This window comes from Sphaeramia orbicularis, chromosome 24 (assembly GCF_902148855.1).
Source record: "Sphaeramia orbicularis chromosome 24, fSphaOr1.1, whole genome shotgun sequence".
In the NCBI taxonomy this organism is placed as follows: Eukaryota; Metazoa; Chordata; class Actinopteri; order Kurtiformes; family Apogonidae; genus Sphaeramia; species Sphaeramia orbicularis.
In genome coordinates, this window is record NC_043979.1 from 16,908,270 (window position 1) to 16,929,208 (window position 20,939).

A 20,939-nucleotide genomic window follows, 5' to 3' on the forward strand; every position below is an offset into this window, starting at 1 on the left:
TTCAGAATTAACATTTAACTTATAACATGACAAAAACATACAAAATTTAAATAAAAAACATCATAGCCATCTCACGACAGATACTCATAATTTAAATACAAAATCCAACCTTCACTGACTGTCATAGAGGTGATCTGTGTTTCAGTTCCATCAATAAGTCCTTTTTTGTGTCCATGGAGGCTGTGAGTCTCCACACAGTCGCATTCCTGACATAAGTTTCTATTCTCTTAAGGGTAGAGAATGTCCGTTTGATAAACTAGCTAGCATCAGGGGTTGGCCGACCTCACCTCACCTCACCTCACAAAGTCCAGCTTCTCTGGAAAAGTCCGCCTTGGAAATGTTTTTTAAGTATGTCCGAGACCAAATAATTTTCCTCTCCTCCATCAGTCATTGTGGGCATAAAAAAATTTACCTCAAATGTATTAATAGTTCGATTAAATTCAATGAAATTAGCTTTTTTGGCAAGAATCAGAAGAATATTGCTAAATGAGTTTTGCTTTTACCATCCAGTCAGAGGAAGGATAAATGCTGATGACACTGAGGGCAAGCTAGTGGGCCTTGTCATGGTGGCAGCCCATGCCCTGTGAGTGGGTTGAACCTGTGTCCTTTGTTCTCAGGCTCTGGGCCTGGTTCTGGGTTGGAGTGACAGGGGGAGCATGGGTTTGGGCCTGCTAGCTTAGCTGGTCTAGTTTTGTTTGTTTCTATTAATCATATTTTCATTTCATATTTATTATTTTTGCATCCTTAGAAATAGCTACATAATGGGCCCACAGATCAAAACACATTTTGCATAGCTTAAGTCTGGTTCTTTTGTTCCTTTTGTTACCTAACTGTTTGATGCTCACTCCATGCTCTCTCCATCCCATCACCAGATCCCAGGCCTGACAGACAAACAGGAAGAGGGAGGTTCCCAAACCTTTTATAGTAGAGGGCATCAGGAACTTACCAAGGGTGGCAGCCATCAGAGGGGAGTTTTGTGAGTTGGCCAGTAGTTAAGCTTAAAAATGCTCTAAACCAGGTTTAAACTGTTAGAGACTTTTTGGGGAAGTATTAAATATAAGTAGTGAAATGAGGTATAGGTCAAGATATCAGTAATATTCTGGTAAATGTTAATTGAAAGGTAAACTGAACATTGGGGATTGGTTTGTTCATGTGGGAGGGGCAACGGGTATAAAAAGCCTGGAGTAGAAGCTCCTCGAGAAGTGTGGCTCTGCTTGAGTGAAGCAGGTCACTGAAGCTGGCTGCCCTTAGCCATGGGCTGAGCTTTATTTTCTGTGGTTTAAGACTGATTTTCCTTATGTTTTGTTACGCTGTTTTTCATCAATTAGTTGAGTTTTTTTCTGTTTTTAGTTTTTTTTGTTTTTTTTTCACTAACATAGCTCAATCGGCGATGTCACCTGGGCAAACACTGTAAATAAATCATACTGCGGTGAAGATTATTCCAGCCTCCTGGTGTGTTTCCTCCTCCACATGGTCAATCATCACAGGCCTTGTGAAGTGAAATTGAAATCTGATTGGTTAAAGGCGGCCATACAATGTGCGATTATTTCGATCGTTGCACGCAGCTTCATCTCAAACTGTGCGAATCATTCGTAAGGTCAGACTCACGATTCATGTTCTCACACTGTACAAACCGATGCTTGTACGCGACCTGACTGCTCACACTGTAGGACCATACACCAGAGGATGCACCACACATTCGAGTGTTGTATCCGGAAATACAACGTTAAAATACCAAGGAATCCGAAAGTGCATAGACGATTGTGCATTGGCGTGAGTCACGAAATGGTAGTGCTAAACAAAAACCAACGAGCTGTTTTGGCAATATGTGCCATTATCTGTGGGGAATCAAAAAAGAAGAAAAGACGGTGACGTGTTTGGTGCAGGAATTGGTTTGCCAGAGGTGGACAGTATGAGCTGTCAATCCTACAGCAAAGGGAACTAGAGGTAAGCTGCAAAAGCTAAACCGCACTAGGCCAATAGCCAGCTACTGTTAGCTTAGAATTAGCTTACAGTAGCTGGCTATTATTGTATTTGCGCATGTACAGTGTGAGAATTTGAGGCACATCGGTTCGTGGCACTGCTTTGACAGTACGATACACTCACGAGGAGCGAGCAGGATTTCAAACAGCTCCGTTTTCCTTGTGAACACATGATTGCTGGTCGTGAGGTGGTCGTGAGGTGCTAATCGCTTCTCTTTACCCCATGTACACTGTACGAAGCACAACACACGATTAGAGGCACATCAGGCCCGATCCCAGAAATAGTCGCACGAGTGAGAAATCGTCTCTAAACTTGCACAGTGTAAGGCCGCCTTAAAGCAGTGTTTCTCAAAAAGTGGGGTGGGCCCCCCCGGGGGGGGGGAAGGCTTGCCAGGGGGAGCATGGGATCATTCCTAGGTGTTTATTTTTTCTTCAGGTTCAAACATGTAGCAGGTGGAACTAATGTTTTAGCATTGGAGCACCCTGGACTCATTTTAGGGACGTACAACAAACAGATCTACTGCCATGGTGATCTGTCACTGGACTAGACAAAGAGTTTAGGTTTGGAGAGTGGACAAGGATTGGACTGGAAAAGAAAAAAGTGCAATGTTTCTGTTTTTGCACAGTTTGTACAGTTTGCACTTTGATGTTCTCAGATGTGCAACGTAAACGGGCTCACTGCAGCCACTGATATTGTTAAAATGTTCATCTTTGTTACCAAAATGTGTTTGTTGTTCTAAACAAAAAAAAAGTACCTTATTGTCATAGTTGTAAGATAACTCCACATTTCCTATTTTTATTTTGAAAAATAATGTCTCAGGGAGCAGTCTTGTTGAGTCCATTTATATTGTTCAATAAAAAAATCTACGTTATTTTTAATTTGCACAACAAATTATTCAAGGAAAAGCAAAAAGTATTCTTACGATATTGATGTTTCTTTCAATAAAAGTAATAATTGCACCACAGGTACAATGCTGTTGGGGTTGAGGGGGGCTTGGAGATTTTTCGTGTTCAAAGGGGGGCCCGACAGAAAAAGATTGAGAACCACTGGGTTAAAGGAACAGTTATAATGCTGTAGTTTAACTTATAACGACCCAAACATCCACTGGCAACTGAAAGCATCTACTGATGTAAAATGTTTAGTATCTGTTGATCCACTTATCCTGTCAATACATGTAAATAACTAGAAAAGCAGTCGGAGAGCGCAGACCTCCACCAAGGCAGATCAGCCCACCCCCCCCCCGATCACCACTAAAATTTAATCATTTGTTCCTTGTGCCAGTATCAACATTTCCTGAAATTTTCATCCAAATCCATCCATAACTTTTTCAGTTATCTTGCACACAGACAGACAAACCAACGCCGGCAAAACCATAACCTCCTTGGCGGAGGTAATTAAGCCACAATACAGTTTCTCAGCTTTAAATCCTCATCAGATATGACCCATTTCAGAGGCTCCGTAGTGAATGTGGAAACACTGTCATTTTCTACAACACTGATTCACCAGTTAAACCAGTGGTTCTCAATCTTTTTCTGTCGGGCCCCCCTTTGGAGCACGAAAAATCTCCAAGCCCCCTTCAACCCAACAACACTGTACCTGTGAAATTATTCTATTCATTTGTCTAGTTCTGTTATAGTATATAGAGCAATCTGCATGTGTCTGTGCAACCTCTAAATATTAATTAATTTGCATAAAATTTGGACTGAAGTAATTTGGCCAGATATGGAACCAAATGCAGGGTTCTAATCCAGAGAATCTGAAAAAAAAATCTTTGGACCACTCTAACACACACACACACACACACACACACACACACACACACACACACACACACACACTCATTCCTGTTACCCAATGTTCATTCCTGTTACTAAATAACTTTTTCTAAAAAATAAAGATAAACCACCGGATTTTTTCAATTATGTGTGGTCCATTCTTTGTCCAAGTATTTAATGAATTGCATCATAAAAATTTTGATAAATTTGAGGTTTGGGTCTGCTTTAAAATGAAAAAATGACTTTGCAGTTTTAAGAAAATTACAGCTTTCGTGCATATATAGTGATTTTTTAGTCACAAATATTAATTATTTTATCATGTAACCAACCATTTCTTTAAAATAAACATTTTGTTGAGAGGAAAACAAAGGAATTAGTTGACCAGCTTTTAAGTGTGCTTTTTAAATGTCACATGAGTTTTGGTAACAGGACTGAGAAAAATGCAATCATGTTCCGCTTAAAAACCTTGTAAAAAATGAAATAAAGTTGCCTGAGATGGACCACTACACATTTTGAATAGTTAAATATGTGTGTTATTAGATTCAGTGTTGAAAAAAGATAAAAAATGAAGTTTAATTTGGAAGAGTTATAACAAGCAAATGGCACCCATTTGGTGGAATGGCCCTTAAACAGCACAGATATAAGGAAAGATGTAGATGTAAACAAACTAGTGCAAACACGTGGCAGAATGTGAACACACTGCCCGTATATTTACATGTGTGCATCTTTTTATGCACATGCACATGTTCAGTACAAACAAAGGAAAACCTTAAATACATGTGTGAGTGTGTGATCACAAGACCTCTATAAGTGGCTTATTAACATGCCTAACAAAACATGCAGAAATACGTGATTACATGAAAGCCGAAGTTGACGGTTTGTATGTAAATTGATCAGCCCTCTGCTCTGGGCACAGAATGACAATAAACCCTGAAGAACAGACAAAGTGGATGGAGTGAATCATACAAGAATTAATTTACATCTCATTTGTAATGTGTTAGAAATCAAAACATGTTGTTATTGAAATCCTTAATCTAATGTATTTATTCATATAATTTTGGCCATTGCTGTTAATTAAAGATCAGATGTAGCTGGATTTGAACCATACAGTAAGAATATTAGTGGCTTTTCCATTGGACATTTGCGCAAAACTTTACCGATATTTACTAAATGTCAAAAAAACAAAAGTGCGTAATGTCGGTTTTTCCATTAAATCACAAATGTGATGATTTGTTTATTTATTATCGCGAAATGACACGAGAAGTCATTCCATAAACAAGGCAACGAACGTAAATATGGTGTTGATTTACAGATATATTCATTATTATTATGGATTATCTCTCTATCTCAAACTAAACTGACCCTTTCATGCACAGTGGTCACTACAGTGGACAGCTATTCTACAGCTGTTCTCTTGTATATTCATGGATTTTGTTGTTTTATTTACATATCAGCCAACACAGTGGAGGCATGTGCATCATCCTATATACTGGAATTCATAGAGTTACTGTAACTTTGCTGTAACAGATAAACCTGATCTGCAGTAACATGTTTGAGTGTAAATCAATTGCTTGTTTTTAATGCACGAACTACTGTATGTGCCAGTATTGTTTTATTGTATTTATTGTCTTTTACTCCTTTTCTGTTTCATTATTATATACATTATATACAGCACTTTGGGACAGTAGTGTCTGTTTTTAAGTGTGCTATATAAATAAACCTTGACCTTGTTATTAGATTGTAATTAACAGTTTGTTTGGGTTTTTTTTTTTTAAACCAATAAGTTTTTTTTTTTTTGCATATTATCTCCAGGAAGTGAGTAATGACTAGTATTAGAGTATGTTAAAATCTGAGAAAACATCAGATTAACAGCATTAAAATCTTTTTTTATTTCATAGATTTTACACAGTGCGTCAGTAAATGCATGTTTCTTTGCTTCAAAAATGAAACACATGGTGTCCAGCCAAGTGGACATTTTTGCAACTCCGTGAACATAAAAAAAAAATTCATAAAAAAAAAAAAAAAAAGCTTTTTTTCCATGCCTAAAGAGGAATAAAAACAATTGGGGAAAAAAAATCTAGATTAAGGCTCTCATAATTCATGCATGAAAGGGTTAAAAAATGATTGGGTTTCCTGGTGTGTCCACACATTCCGCGACATGTTTCTTCTTCTTCTTCACTTGTAACATACGTCAGTGTCCGGTTTTTTAATTCATCTGACTCTACTTTCCATTGCAGTTTTGCATGATATACCATTTGTGCTACGCCCGAAAAACCACCTCTTGCCAGCACAAAAACTTTTAATTGAAAATGACAGTTTTGGCGAAATTGTCGTTTTTCCATTAGGTCAGTTTTTATGTGCAAGTTATATTTGAGGGTCAATGGAAAAGCGACTATTGTGTGTGTGTGTTTTTACCACAGGGAACCATAGTCTTGTGATATTTATGTAAGACAGTGGATCAGTTATCGGCTAAAATTTGCTTAGAGGTCTTATTTATGTCTTTTGTGCATAAGAAATCACTATAAGTGAATCCCCAAAGGAACTTTGTGTTGGTAAATGCAACTTATGCAAATTTACAGGATTTCAGTTCTGTTCAACATGTTGACGGTCATATGAACTATATTTTCAGCTCAAAAATGTCCAATTTCATCACAATTAATGTTATATTTTCATGTCACAAATGGCCAAGTTATATTTGAACTGAATTTACCTGAAAAACAAATATTGTATTCTTTTAGATTCCCCAGTTTTTCTTGTAAGATTCTATCCTACATATCACATGTTTTATTTTTACTGTTTACAATATGGAGTATGGTGCTGATCCATCCTGCTTATGTTACGCCAATACATACATTAAGAATGTCACACGTCACTTTTTAAATCAACAGTTTTCTAATATCACTGGTCAACAACAAATTTATTGTTTAAGTTTTTGAGGTGATTTAGGATAATTTTGGTGTGCTGAATCCAAAAATCACATTAATTTTGCTCAATCAGGTCAACTTTCTGAACTATGCTACATATTGGCTTTTTAACATTTTTGCTTAGATTTATGGGCATTTTCACATCATATGATACAAAATTCTTTCATATTTCTTGCAATAAACGAGTTCTGAAGATTTTACTTTTGCCAATTTATGATTAATGTTTTTTTTAATATTACAGGTGAATGAAATGGCTTCAACTAGAAGATCTTGCAAAAATAAGCCTGACGTATTCTGCTACATCTGCGGTGAATACACCATTGTACCTAACAGGAATCAAGTGATCAAATGATTTTTTTTCTCTTAAAACTTATTTTGGGTGAGAACTATATAAAAAATCAACTGATAAAGTCACAAAAATGTCATCAATTTTGTGAGAAGATCAAATTTTTCAAAATCAAATTAGCAAAAAAACCTGACCTGATTGAGAAAAACAGATGTCATTTTTGGATTTAGCGGTGCAAAATGGTCCTAATTCAGTTGAAAAAACCTAGACAACTTGTAAAAAACATTTTTTTGTAACCCAGTGTAATAAGCATTTTTATAAAGAAATAACAATTCTATATTGTTATTTACTCTTTAGTATGATGATAAACTATACAATAAATAATTCTGATCCTAGTTTTTGCACAGGGATCATTAGTGTAAACGGTGACATGGCTGCCGAGCATCAGTATGATGGGATCCGTAACAACCCTGTCACATCCGTCCACTGCCACAGTTTGTGATTTGTTCAGCTGTTATTGTTTTAGATCCACAATACTAACATTTATGAATAAGAGGAGAATTAGCAATAGTAAGTCTATAAGTTTATTACTAATAAAGTACTGGTACTGACCAGAGCATCATGGGTAATGTCACATCCGTCCACCAGCAAAAGTTTTCACATACACATGCTATTCAGAATCCAATATTTCTGAAAATATAGCTTCCACTGTTAAATAATATCAGTAGTCTGTGCACAAATGGATTAGCAATTTTTCAACACAGTTCTATGCATTTCTTACAACTTTTTCTTTTGACAAAAATGGCCACTCATTTGACCCCCTAAGGAAATTTTAGCCGTTCTATACAAGTATGTGCAGAAACATGAATACAAACACTTGCGTAATGCTTTCTGTCTCGTCACATTGTCATCACTGATTGTAAAAACCTTTCTCTTTCTCTGTCAAATTGCAGAGGAGAAAATTAGCTGGAAGAAGGTGAAGCTCCTGTGCTTGTGGATCTGGCTGTATGCTCTGCTCTGGGCTCTGCTGCCGATACTGGGCTGGGGACGTTATGGCCCGGAGCCCTTTGGCCTGTCCTGCTCACTCGCATGGGGAAACATGAAACAGGAAGCCTTCTCTTTAGTCATCAGCATGTTTGTCTTCAACCTCCTCGCGCCGAGCGTCATCATCATCTCCTGCTACTTTGGCATCACCATCAAGCTTTATGTTACGTACAAAAAGTCGGCAAACAGCAGCAACGGGTTACCCAATATTATCAAGCTGCACCGTAGACTGTTAATAGTAAGTGACTCTTTAAATAATGATCTGAATGCACAAAAAAACACTCTTCATTTCAATCAGTGTCACCCCACCTGTTTCACATGAAGAAGATGATAGGAATCACATGAAATAATTTTACAAAAACATGAATATTTAAATAAATGAGCTGTACATGATACAGCCCATGAGTACAGTGTATAATCTGCATTCAAGTGGAGTTTAAAAATGTTTTCAGTCGTCTAGTGAGCAGTCAGGTCACATGTTTCCTGTTTGAGCTCTTACTTTACTATAGACTTCCGTTCAAAATGGTGGGTGTACAGCAGGGCCGGTTCTAGGCATGGGCACCCTCCAAATGCTCCGTCCTTCCCACCAAACCGACCTGCTTCATCCCAAAATTAAAATTAGAAAAGCACTCGGAGAGCGCAGACCTCCGCCAAGGCAGACCCCCCACCCCCCTGATCACCACCAAAATGTAATCATTTGTTCCTTGTGCCAGTATCAACATTTCCTGAAAATTTCATCCAAATCCATCCATAACTTTTTGAGTTATCTTGTTAACAGTCAAACAGACAGACAGACAAACCCCTATGAAAACACAAGTGTTCAGAGAACGCAAACCTCCGCCAAGCACCCCGAACGGTGTGCATGTGTGGATCGACTATCTCTTTTTAAATTCAACAGTTTCAAGGTTGTTCCATACAGCAGAAAAAGTTGAAGCTTGGTACCAATCATGTGTATGTCAAATTATATTAAACTCCAGTGAATATTTGTTGACTTATAATGAAAAATATGTTGTAAATGTGATTTTCAGTGTTAAAATGAAATGTCCACAGAGTCCACATTCCACAGTGGATGTGAACAATTTTGTGCCAGATACAAGATATTGTTATAAGCTACAGGTGGATCAAGTTGGAGGCTAATCGAAGTTGTTTTGAATTTTTTTTATAAATTTTTGAAAATTGCTCAATGATGAGAGATAGGAGAATTGTAGATTTTGTGACCTTGCTGTGACCTTGAACTTTGGCCTACTTGGCCCAAAATTTAATGGGTTGGTCCCAGGGCTTAGGCCTATCTGTGGGTACAATTTGGTAAAGATGGTTGTAATAGTTTTCCCTTAAAGTTGTTAACAAACAAACAAACACACAAACAAACAAACAAAGCAAAGTGATGACAATACCCCCTGGCAGAGGTAATAACCTCCGCCGTTACACTTCTTGGTGGAGGTAATAACTGAAAAATATTTTATTTTGTCCTTGATGATATGGCCAATTTCAAACATGCCACATCAAAATATTAAAAGTGTATTTATATCTGATTGGTTGGTGTGGCCGTATTAAAAGTGATACAGAGCAGAGATCAGAACCAGGCTACTTTGCTCAGTCATTTCACTATTGGGGATAACTGGGTTTCAGTTAATGTTCAGATTTGATGTCTACATTTACCTGCCTGATGTTTCTTAGTAATTGTTGTGATTATTTTATTTTCTGTCAAATAGAATCACTTTCGAGACATAATGTTAAACTAAATTGGCTGCGTCTGTTTCTACCAGCACGCTGTTGGCTAACTAACACTTACTAGCTTTAATACCGCTCACATGTGCAGATTTAGTTACCACAGGGTTTCTGCAGGTCATTAAAAAGCATTAAGTCATTAAACAGATTTTGTGAAAATTAAGCTCTTAAATGGCATTAAAAAGCATTAAATTCGATGTCCAGAGGCATTAAAAATGTAAATACACTTGATGGAAAAAAGCATTGTTATTCACAATTTATTTTGATTATATAAACATTTAATAATTTTGATCGGAAGTATAGTGTGATGATTGACAGGTGGAACCCTTTAGTTGTCTATTGTTTATGACCGATGCACAAAGTCACAACACTGGATGCTTGGAATGCAACGTCCTGTGAGTGTACTCATGCCGTGGTGAAAGAGCGGAGAGAATATTAGCAAATGTCGGAAAAATGGGAAAATGCAAGTTTCAGCAGAAGTGATTGGAGGAGGAACTATTCAGAACCTGGTTAAAGCCTGTCGATAGTAAATTGTCATAAAACTATATAAAAAACTGTTTCTGCAGTTGGACATGGACATTAAATTTGTTTACAGTGGCATTAAAAAGGGTATTAAATTAGATTTGCTGATTCCTACAGAAACCCTGTACCGTGTCTGCCAACTTCACATATTTCTAAGCTAGTAGCCTAACCCTGTGTCAGCGACAGATGGAGGAGCATCGAACATGAAGGCTGAGTTCTGATCCACTGCTGTCATTCAGCTTTTTGTCCTCTGGCTGCAAACAACAGACTGGACCTGGATTAACGAGGCTGTCTAGCATAAATTTAACAGTGTTATAGGTCTATTCATAATATAAAGTTAATTTAATCTAATTAATGATGAACAAGTGTGCTGTCATAGGGGGGAGTGTTGTCCGTCCAATCAACAGCTTATACTGCCCCCCCAGTCATAGCAGTCTGGAATCGGACCTGGTGCACGGTAGACTCAATGTAAATTATCAGCATGAATCCTATTTTTAATTTGACAGGCCATGAGAATTTACTGGAATAACATAAGTATAAACCTTTATAAACAGGAAGGGCATTGTTCGGCCTAAGTTCAGACTGTTTCCCTTGTTTTTCATTTAGACCAGGGGTGTCAAACTCATTTTCTTCCGGGGGCCACATTCAGCCCAATTTAATCTGAAGTGGGCCAGACCAGTCAAATAATAGCATGATAGCCAATAAATAATGGCAACTCCAAATTTTTTTAGTGCAAAAAATTACATTCAATTATGCCAATACTGACATTTACACACTATCCAAACAAAAAGGGTGTGAATAACCTGAAAAAAAAGAAATTTGTCAATTTATCAATATTATGCCTTGACTTATTTATACATATGCATTACAGATCAGACAAAGGCACAAAACATTTAGTAACAGGCAGAATATTGTTAAAATTGCACTTAATTTTCTTTAGACATTTCAGGTTGTTCATGTTTGTTCAGGTTATTCACATTATTATTAAAGGATAGTTTGCTAATGTAATCATTTTCATAATTTAATGTTTTTTGCACTAAATTAAAGAGAAAAAAAAGGTGCTATGATTATTTATAGATTATTATGATACTATTTTTGAGTTTGATGCCCTAACTTGCACTTTGCAAACTCATCCCGCGGGCCAGATTGGAACCTTTGGCGGGCCAGTTTTGGCCCCCGGGCCGCATGTTCGACACCTGTGATTTAGACCAACTTTATAAAATAACTTGTCAACTGATTACAATGCATACATATAACAAACTTAATTTTTTAAGCAGAAAAAGCACTTGATTTTAAGCTTAACTTACTAACCCCATGAATCATTTCTTTGAGAAAAGCCGTTGTTTAGCCTCCAGGGTCACTTCTATTTTTTTTTTTTTTTTTTTTTAATGCCATGTGATCTATCCACACTACCACCACCCCTGGTCTACATGAACTGTCCATATATCAGTGGAAAAGGCACTTGTCAAGGACATGCCTGAATTTAACAATAGAATCATGGAAAAATGTGCATGTTTGAAGGATAGACAGGTGAAATTTCAGTTCAATTCAGTTTTCTTTGTCGAGCCCTATATCACAACAAGGTTGCCTCACAGGGCTGTACAGAATGGATATGAAAACAAACAACAGTCAAATAAATAGTAGATGAAGAAAATGGATTAATACCCCGGGCATCCCCCGTCCTTCGACCCTCCTTCTCGTCAAGGAAAAACTCAAAAAAAAAAAAAAAAAAAAACACAGTGGGAAAAGAGAAACCTCAAGGAGAGCCACAGTGAAGGACAGATCCACTCCCATGGACAGACAGGCTGTAGATCCACCAGGACTGATGGACGTCCATCTGCAGATGTAGTTCCAGTCTGTAAGGATGCAGAAGGGTGGGGGGGGTCCATCTAATTCAGGGGTGTCAAACTCATTTTAGTTCAGGGGCCACATTCACCCCAGTATGATCTAAGGTGGGACGGACCAGTAAAAGAATAACAGAGAAAAAAGAAAAAGGACATTATGATAATGTTTATATCTACAAGATTTCCTTAAAAATCTGAATAACATGAACAACTTGAAATGTCTTCAGAAAAACAAATGCAATTTTAATAATATTCTGCCTCAGATTGTCATTTACACGTGTGCATTACAATTTATATTACGATTACAAATACACAAAACATTTAATAACAGGCCGAATATTGGTAAAATTGCATTTACTTCTTTTAAGACATTTCAGATTGTTCATATTTTTTGTAAAAGGATAGTTTGTTAATATAAACATTTTAATGTAATTTTACTTTTTTACACTAAAACAAAGATGAACTCTGCAGTTGTCATTATTTATAGGTTATTGTGATAGTATTTTGCTGGTCTGACCCAAATGAGATCTAATTGGTCTGTATGTGGAACCTGAATTAAAATGATTTTTATATCCTTGATTGTTAATTTCCTCAGTGAAATTTTTGCATTTCACAGATTCATCCCAGGGGCCAGATTGGACCCTCTAGCGGGCCAGGTTTGGCCCCTGGGCCGCATGTTTGACACCTATGACCTAATTAGATGAGACAGGTGAGGGCGCAGAGGTCCATCCTGACAGTAAATTTACAAACAAATGACGGAAAACATACTGTGTATTTTCTATCATTTTTTAAATTGTATCTGTATTTGGAAGGAACGGGTAAATTCACCAGCAGATTGACATTGGTAAAAAAGAGACAAATGTCATTCCAGTTTTTGTTTTGAGTCCAAAAGATGTACTTCACCAGCCCATAAGACAAACAAGTCCCAAAAATGAAAAGGCTCGGATCATGGAACAAAGTTCATTCGTCCTTGTAGTGACCATTCTCCTTCAATATCTTAAATTTCACAGCAGTTGCACTCGAGTAACCACAATGGATATACATTATCCTCCAAAAGATGAGCTGGTGTGCCCTACTGTATATTTTTTATAATAATTTAAATTAATATTTTAACCCTTTCATGCATGAATTATGAAAAAAGTATCAAAGTTGTTTGTTTGTTTGTTTGTTTTTTAGATTGATTCCATTTATCAAAATTAGGCTAAAGTTAAAATGTTTTTTTTTTTGTTTTTTTTTGTTTTTTTTTAAACATGGTTTTACTAAGAAAATATTTAACATCCTGAGACCCAGGAAAGTACAAGTTTTGGATTTTTTTTTTTTTAATTAACCTCCTCAGAGCCAGCTATGGGTTTTCTGTCCACATTTGTGGACAAGAGTTCCACAACTTTATACAAAAAAAAAAAAGAAAACAAAACTGTCCACCACAAAGGACATTCCATAAAAATTAAAAAAACTGCATCTGAAAAAACTGTTGCATCATGATATTTCCAATATCGGCATTTATTTAATAAAAAACAGAAAAGCTTGTACTTTGCTGACATTTCCTGGGTCTTAGGAGGTTAATGAATTGCCTATATCAGAAACATGATGCAACAGTTTTTTCAGATGCATTTTTTATTTTTTCTTTAATTATGGAATATCCTTTGAGATCACAGAGCAGTCCAAATTGTAAAACTAAGATGATCTTTTTTTTTATTGCATTGCTGTGGGTATATAGAGACTGCCCCCTGGTGGTTTGGAGAATATTGCCTTTATAACCCTTTGGAAAGTGATCACTTTCCAAAAGCTCATGAGCTTCAACTGTGTGTCCACAAATGTGGACGTCATGTATGAAAGGGTTAAAATAGTGGTGCATGTGCTTTTGCATATCTTATCTTATCTTATCTTAGCTTAAGTCTGCATCACAGAGTACATTTTCAACAGCCTAAACACACAGATGCAAAAGTATAGATTCCCCTCAAAACCACCTGAAAATACACTTATCTGAAACATACTCTTGGACTTCCTGTCTTCCATCTTCTCATCTGTATCCTCCTGCTCTCTTCCAGATTGCCATCCTGGTCAGTATCGGCTTCATCGGCTGCTGGACACCGTACGCTTTGGTGAGTCTGTGGTCTGTTTTCAATGACAGCAGCACCATCCCACCTGAGGTCAGCCTGCTGCCGTGTTTGTTTGCAAAGAGCTCCACCGTGTACAATCCCATGATCTACTACTTATTCAGCAACAACTTTAAAAGGGAGGTGAGGCAGCTGAAATGCCTGTGTCCGACCCCTAATGACTGCCACGTCTCCAACAACAACATCACTGACACTAATATTTACATGGTCAGCACTGCCATCAAGTCTAAAACAGCACAGACAACTTTGGGGGAGATCACAGAATCTGTGCCATCGACTGTGGGTTGAAAAACTGGGGGAGAAAGACTTGACTTTTCAGCTGCTGTGCTGAAAAGGTGTTACTGACCTCTGACTATGGGCATGAACCAGTACAGATGACTGTATGTTTGCACGAGATGTTAAAAGCTGTGAAAGTTCATCCGACGAAGCAACAGAGGAGAGTTCAACCTGTGTTAAATGTGGCTAAAACCCATTAAACCACCATTTGTTACGGAAAAATAATCTATGAATCATGATTTACACAGCTGTACAGATTACTCAACCAAAGGATATGCAGCAGAATTTATTTTGATAACAGAAATCTGACTTGTCATTTCAGTCCCATATAGATGTTAACTCTTCAAAACCTGACGTGTCATCACTGACACACCCTGCACATACAGTTTGGATGGATGTAACTCTTTCACTAGTCGCTTTTTCATTGGACATCTGGACAAAACTTTACCGATATTTACTAAATGTTGAAAAAACAGAAGTGCGTAATGTCGGTTTTTCCATTCAATCACAAATGTGACAATTTGTTTATTTATTATTATATATTACTCCTTTATCTCGTACTAAAGTAAAAAAAAGATTGGGTTTCCTGCTCTGTCCACACACTGCGACATGCTTCTTCTTCTTCTTCTTCGCTTGTTAGAATGTACGTCAACATCTGTTTTTTTAATTCACATGACTCTAGTTGCCAAAAAAGGTCTTTCCATTGCAGTTTTGCGTGATATACCATTTGCGCTACACCCGAAAAACCACCTCTTGCCAGCGCATAAACTTTTAATCAAAAAATTAGACTTTTGGTGAAATTGTCGTTTTTACCATTAGATTAATTTTTATGCACAAGTTATATTTGCGCAATTTGAGGGGCAATGGAAAAGCGACTACTGTTTGTGCAATTGGATAATTTCCAACGGTTTCTGAAACCTGAGATGTCATGCTTTATAGGTTTTATTGGGTCATTATGGTATTTTCACTCATGCCTGGACTAGAAGCTGGAGAAGAAGCCGTTTGATCAGAATTATAACATGCAGTAAGATGCAGATTTTGAAAGATCTCTGGAAAAATGGGCAAACGGGTTCCCTCACAGCATATTTTCTAAACTTTTAGGGTGTTTTCACACTGGGTATCTGGATCCGTGCTGTACCTGGATATGCTCACACCTTTCCCACAGATGTTGCGTTCAGAAGCATGTACCGCGGCCCGCCCCTGAGTATGAGTGGGTGTTACAGGGCCATAACATTAGGTGGCGGTGTGGAAGGAATTCTGTCACTATCCGACAAACGCGGAACTCAGAAGAAGACAAACCCTTACATCATCAACCAAGCAACCATTCTGTTCATTTGTCTACAATGGCAGCAAAAGTTTTCTATCCCGCCAATTCTCAATACCAAGAACGCAGAGTACAGTTTTGCGAACTCGGCGAGTACAGTCTTGGTAAGAACGGTTTCAGAGAACGTACTTCCTAAGAACACAAGTCTGTCTGTAATTGGAACGGCTGCGTACTTGTGAACTTTCCTCCCTGTCTCTGCTGTAATTCTGCCATCGGCTCCATAACGTATTTCCCTCAAATCACCACAATGTCACTCAATTTGATTTCAATACTTTTGTACTAGTATTTATGTCATTTGTATATTTTGTATATTTTTAAAAACTGTAATACATTTCGTTGGTTCAGCCGGGCTGGCACAAACTGCATCTTGGGAATTATTTCCCAGCCAAGTCTACATAAGTCAACAACCAGCGAATCCCTGGCTTAAGCTAGCTGAGAAGAATAACATCTGGGTTTTCCATGTGTTCTTGGTTTATGCAGATTTGCAATCAGAACAGTACTTGGGCCGCAACTGATGACGTTTCACAAGAACGCAAGAACAGACAAGAACGCGTTTTGAGAAATGGCCTCTGTTAGCCTGTTTGAGGCAAAGTGAAGAAGAATGACCTTTGTTGTCCCTGATATGTCACTGAGCGCTTTAGTTGATAAGACGAGCCAGTGCTGCGCTGATCCGAGGCTTTATCAGGAGACAACAGGAGCACCATGATTAAGTCACTTCTGTTGTCGGAGTGGTGATTAGGTCATGTCTGTTCTTGGGCACGGATCGCTGTCACACTGCAATCAGTGGTGGCTGCTCGTCTTTCAGAGAAGGGAAGTTCATTGTCAACTTACATAAAAAAATGTCAAGTTATTTAAACATAAATTCGGCCCTCCGTTCCTTTTTTAAGAAAATTATCAGTGACCTTATTGCACCAAATAAAAAAGAAAAAGTTGAAATTATATTAAATTGAGACAAGGAAGTACAATGAGTGTGTTTTATTTACAGTGCAAGAAATGAACAAGTAATTTCGTAGTGGTTTCTCTCTTGATCTCACAGCAGAATGCACGACTAGGGCTGGGTAAAAAAAATCGATTTAATTGATCTTAGATCGATTTTGTTTTAATTTTGCATAATCGATTAATAGTGGATGAGATGGATTTTTCAGAGCAGGACCAGGAGTACGCGGAAGCGCAGCCGACTCTGTCTTGCGAACCCCTGGGGAAGTCTTGGTCTCGCTCGTGATGGCTCTGGTGCAGAAAAGATGTGGAGGCAGGATGGGGAAAACCCCTCCACAAGAGGTCCTCCCAGCCTCAAACTCAAACCTGCAGTGTGAAAGAACTGGCCGACTGGAGGTTTTCCGAGGCAAGTCGCGGAAGCCGGTTGTTCTTGGAATAATAACTTAGATGAATAGTAAAGTGACAATGTCCGACGGCTACGCTACGCTACCCCCCCCCACTCCCCGACCAACAATCATGGAGCGCACACACCCCCCACAGTGAGTAGAAGCCACCAGCCATAAAACAGAATAAAGATGACAAAGAAGTCCATTCTGAGCCACTGTAGAAACATGGCAATGTTTCTTATTTAAGATCAGATTGAGCTCCTTCCTGCTGAAATGTCATATTTATTTCCTTTCTAATATCAATACTGATACCAGTATTGATGTGTTGCATGACTGTGGTACTCAAATAATCAGGTTACAACACAAAATTGTACTTTGATTTCACTAAATTACTCTGAATCAGTAAATTAATACTGAATTGAATCAATATTGGATCGAATCGAATCAAATCGTGATTAATCAATTCAGAACCTTATGAATCGAAATCAAATCGATTATGGAAATTGGCCGTGATACCCAGCCCTATGCACGACAGTATTAAACTGAACTGTGTCAGTGAAGGAGTAGATCTCAAACAAGCTGTCAATCAAACGGGACTCAGCCTTTCGACTGATCCTCCAATCAGCACGTGGAAGCCCGGCGTCCAGCCCAGCTCCGCCCACAGCTCCATTCAACCCCAGAGATGCCGAGCATCTGGGGGCAGGACAACATCGTGGCATTTATCCAATTACCGTCCAGTTTTGAGGCAATGAAAAAAACTGTTCCACTCAGTCCCATAGACGTGCATGGACGCTGAGCGTCTACGGACAAATGCACTGAGCAGAGATCGAATGAGAAAACAGCGACACAGGAATGTATGAGAAGTGAACAACATCGAGTCTGTTGATTTGTGATAAAGCTGATTCTGAACGAACTCATCTGTGAGATGAACGTGTTCTAACACATTTGTGTCAATGAAATGTCAACACAACCGAACATATTTAACCATTTAATTTTCAGAATTTTAGGGGAAGCTGAGCTTCCCTTGCAGTCTATGAGAAATCGCCTCTGACTGCAACGTACTGTGCCAGAGTGCACGCAGTCCCAGGACTACCTTTTCAGCTGGACTTGCGAACAGTACTCGCACACAGAATGTTTGCATTCACACTGATAAAATTAAGCGGACTTTGGGCTCCAACGGACTCAGGTACTCTGTGTGAAAACGCCCTTAGTCAAAATAAGAAAAAAGTCCAGGTTTAGGGTTTGAAGGGTTAAGAGATGATTGCAGCCTTCAACCTTCCAACACAGACCTGTAGGTGAGCGAAGCTGAAGTATATATAAATGTCCAAGCGGTTTAATATCTGCTAATGAAGTCCACATGCTATGGTTGGCAGCCCTGGAATAATAAGCAGGTCTGGAGTTGAGAGTGTGTTATCAGCACAAGTGAGCAGCCCGTCAGTGCTTATTAGCGGGGGATGGTAAGTCATGCCGGCCTTTCATGGGAAAAAGGTTTTAACTCAACACGTCTCGTGTTTTGTAACTTTCAGAATGTTACAGGGTTGTAAATAATGAAGCTGAGTTTTATTTTTTAATGTCACTTTTGGTTTCCAGAAAACTGCTTGTTGCCTAATTTGTCTTCAACTGCATTTTTTTTTCTATCAAATTTCACCTTTTATGAGTTTGTCCAAGTGTCACATCCAGTAGTTTTGGAATTTCGCGGTATTATGAGGTATAAAAAAACACTATTGCCGCATGTATTTATTGTTGAATGTGCTGAGCTCCTTTGAACATTTGTGAATGTAGAGCTATGAACCTCATGTTTTATGTGAGTTTGTCTGAGAATAAACTGAATATAGTGAAGAAGTCTGTTATTAAAAGAGAGTTTCAGCTTCTGTTGTGACTTTAGAATTCCCCACCACGTCGTGAGTGTGTTTTCAGTCAAAGCTGTGTCAGTCAGGATCTGAAACGTCAAACAGTCAAATGCGGCGTACAATCCCCAACATCACATTTCCATGCAGTCGCTAAGCAGCTCTGTAAGTATAATTAAGACAAAGCATGTGACACCCCCCCACCCCCACTGAGGAATGAAATGACTGAAGCCGTGTTCGTGTAGAATAAATGAGGAGGGTACACGCTCAAGGAACTTCAGAGACTCATTAACTGCAATCTCTAAGTTGTTTTGAGCCGCAGCTGTGGGGAACAGATGTCACAATGAGGGTGAACACACACTGACGTCTGCCCCAATCCTCAAATATACTGAATACATGAATAATTAGAATATTTTTAATGATAAGAGAATTTGTTTGATACAGTACCAGCTCCATCCAAGGTTATAATAGTTTTAGATTTTTCATTATAGTTTAGTTTTATTTAATTTTGACTTTTTTTTTTCTCTAATTCAGTTAGTTTTAGTTAGATTTTAGAGCAGGTTTGCTAGTTTTTATTTGTTTTCATTATTTTCTAAATGTTTAGTTTTAGTTTAGTTTTTTTTAAAACCTTTTCTCTTCTTCTCCGTTGTATTTAAATAAATCCCGTACAGGACTCTGCTGCTTTCTCCCAACTTTAGTCTCCATGTTTCCAGGTAGAGTGGGGACCAGAAGATGACTGTAAACGACAAGTGACAAGAAGTGACGGAGCGTTAAATATCATATGGTGCCAGCAGCGAAAATTGCTTGAGGGAAATAAATTGATTTTGTATCAATCCGACATTGACAAAGACGAAAACGGAGGGAATTTTATCTATAATTTTTATACGTTTTAGTTAGTTTTATAACCACACAATACAGTTTCAGTTAGTTATCGTTTTTTTCTTTTAATTATAGTTTTTATTTATTTCAGTTAACGAAAATGTTTTTACAATTCTAGTTTTCGTCATTTCATTAGTTTTCATTAACGTTAATAACCTTGGCTCAATCTAACTTTAAAAGAAAGTGGCGGCTGGTGAAATGATTTTTTGCTGGGGTGCAGTATTCGAATGCCCTATTACCACATATCACCACTAGGGTACGCCAAAGCACATACATCACTATTTTAGAATATTAATTACTACCTCCACCAGAAAGTATTGTGATCACTTTGCTTTGTGTGTTTGTTTGTTTGTTAGCAACATAACTGGAAAACTATGACAATCATCTTTACCAAACTGTACCCACAGATAGGCCTAGGCCCTGGGACCAACCCATTAAATTTTGGGCCAAGTAAGCCAAATTTCAAGGTCACAGCAAGGTCACAACATCTACAATTTTCCTATCTCTCATCATTGAGCAATTTTCCAAAATTCATAAAAAATTCAAAACGACTCCAATTAGCCTCCAAATAATCAGAATCAGGTGTTCCAATCACTTCCATGGCCACAGGTGTATAAAATCAAGCACCTAGGCATGCAGACTGCTTTTACAAACATTTGTGAAAGAATGGGTCGCTCTCAGGAGCTCAGTGAATTCCAGCGTGGAACTGTGATAGGATGCCACCTGTGCAACAAATCCAGTGGTGAAATTTCCTGGCTCCTAAATATTCCACAGTCAACTGTCAGCTGTATTATAAGAAAGTGGAAGTGTTTGGGAACGACAGCAACTCAGCCACGAAGTGGTAGGCCACGTAAGCTGACGGAGCGGGGTCAGCGGATGCTGAGGCGCATAGTGCGAAGAGGTCGCCAACTTTCTGCAGAGTCAATGGTACAGACCTCCAAACTTCATGTGGCCTTCAGATTAGCTCCAGAACAGTGCGCAGAGAGCTTCATGGAATGGGTTTCCATGGCCGAGCAGCTGCATCCAAGCCGTACATCACCAAGTGCAATGCAAAGCGCCGGATGCAGT

General features: G+C 38.3%; 1 protein-coding gene across 1 annotated transcript in view; it reads left to right on the forward strand.

Annotated features, from left to right (window-relative positions):
- opn8b (opsin 8, group member b) overlaps positions 1–14,895 on the forward strand; it is a 67,579-nt gene extending 52,684 nt beyond the window's left edge. The window contains exons 3-4 of the mRNA XM_030127906.1: positions 7,922–8,250; positions 14,155–14,895. Of these exons, the coding sequence (XP_029983766.1) occupies positions 7,922–8,250; positions 14,155–14,511 (686 nt within the window). The 3' untranslated portion in view covers positions 14,512–14,895. The remainder of the gene's footprint in view (positions 1–7,921; positions 8,251–14,154) is intronic.
- The last annotated feature ends 6,044 nt before the right edge of the window (positions 14,896–20,939 follow it).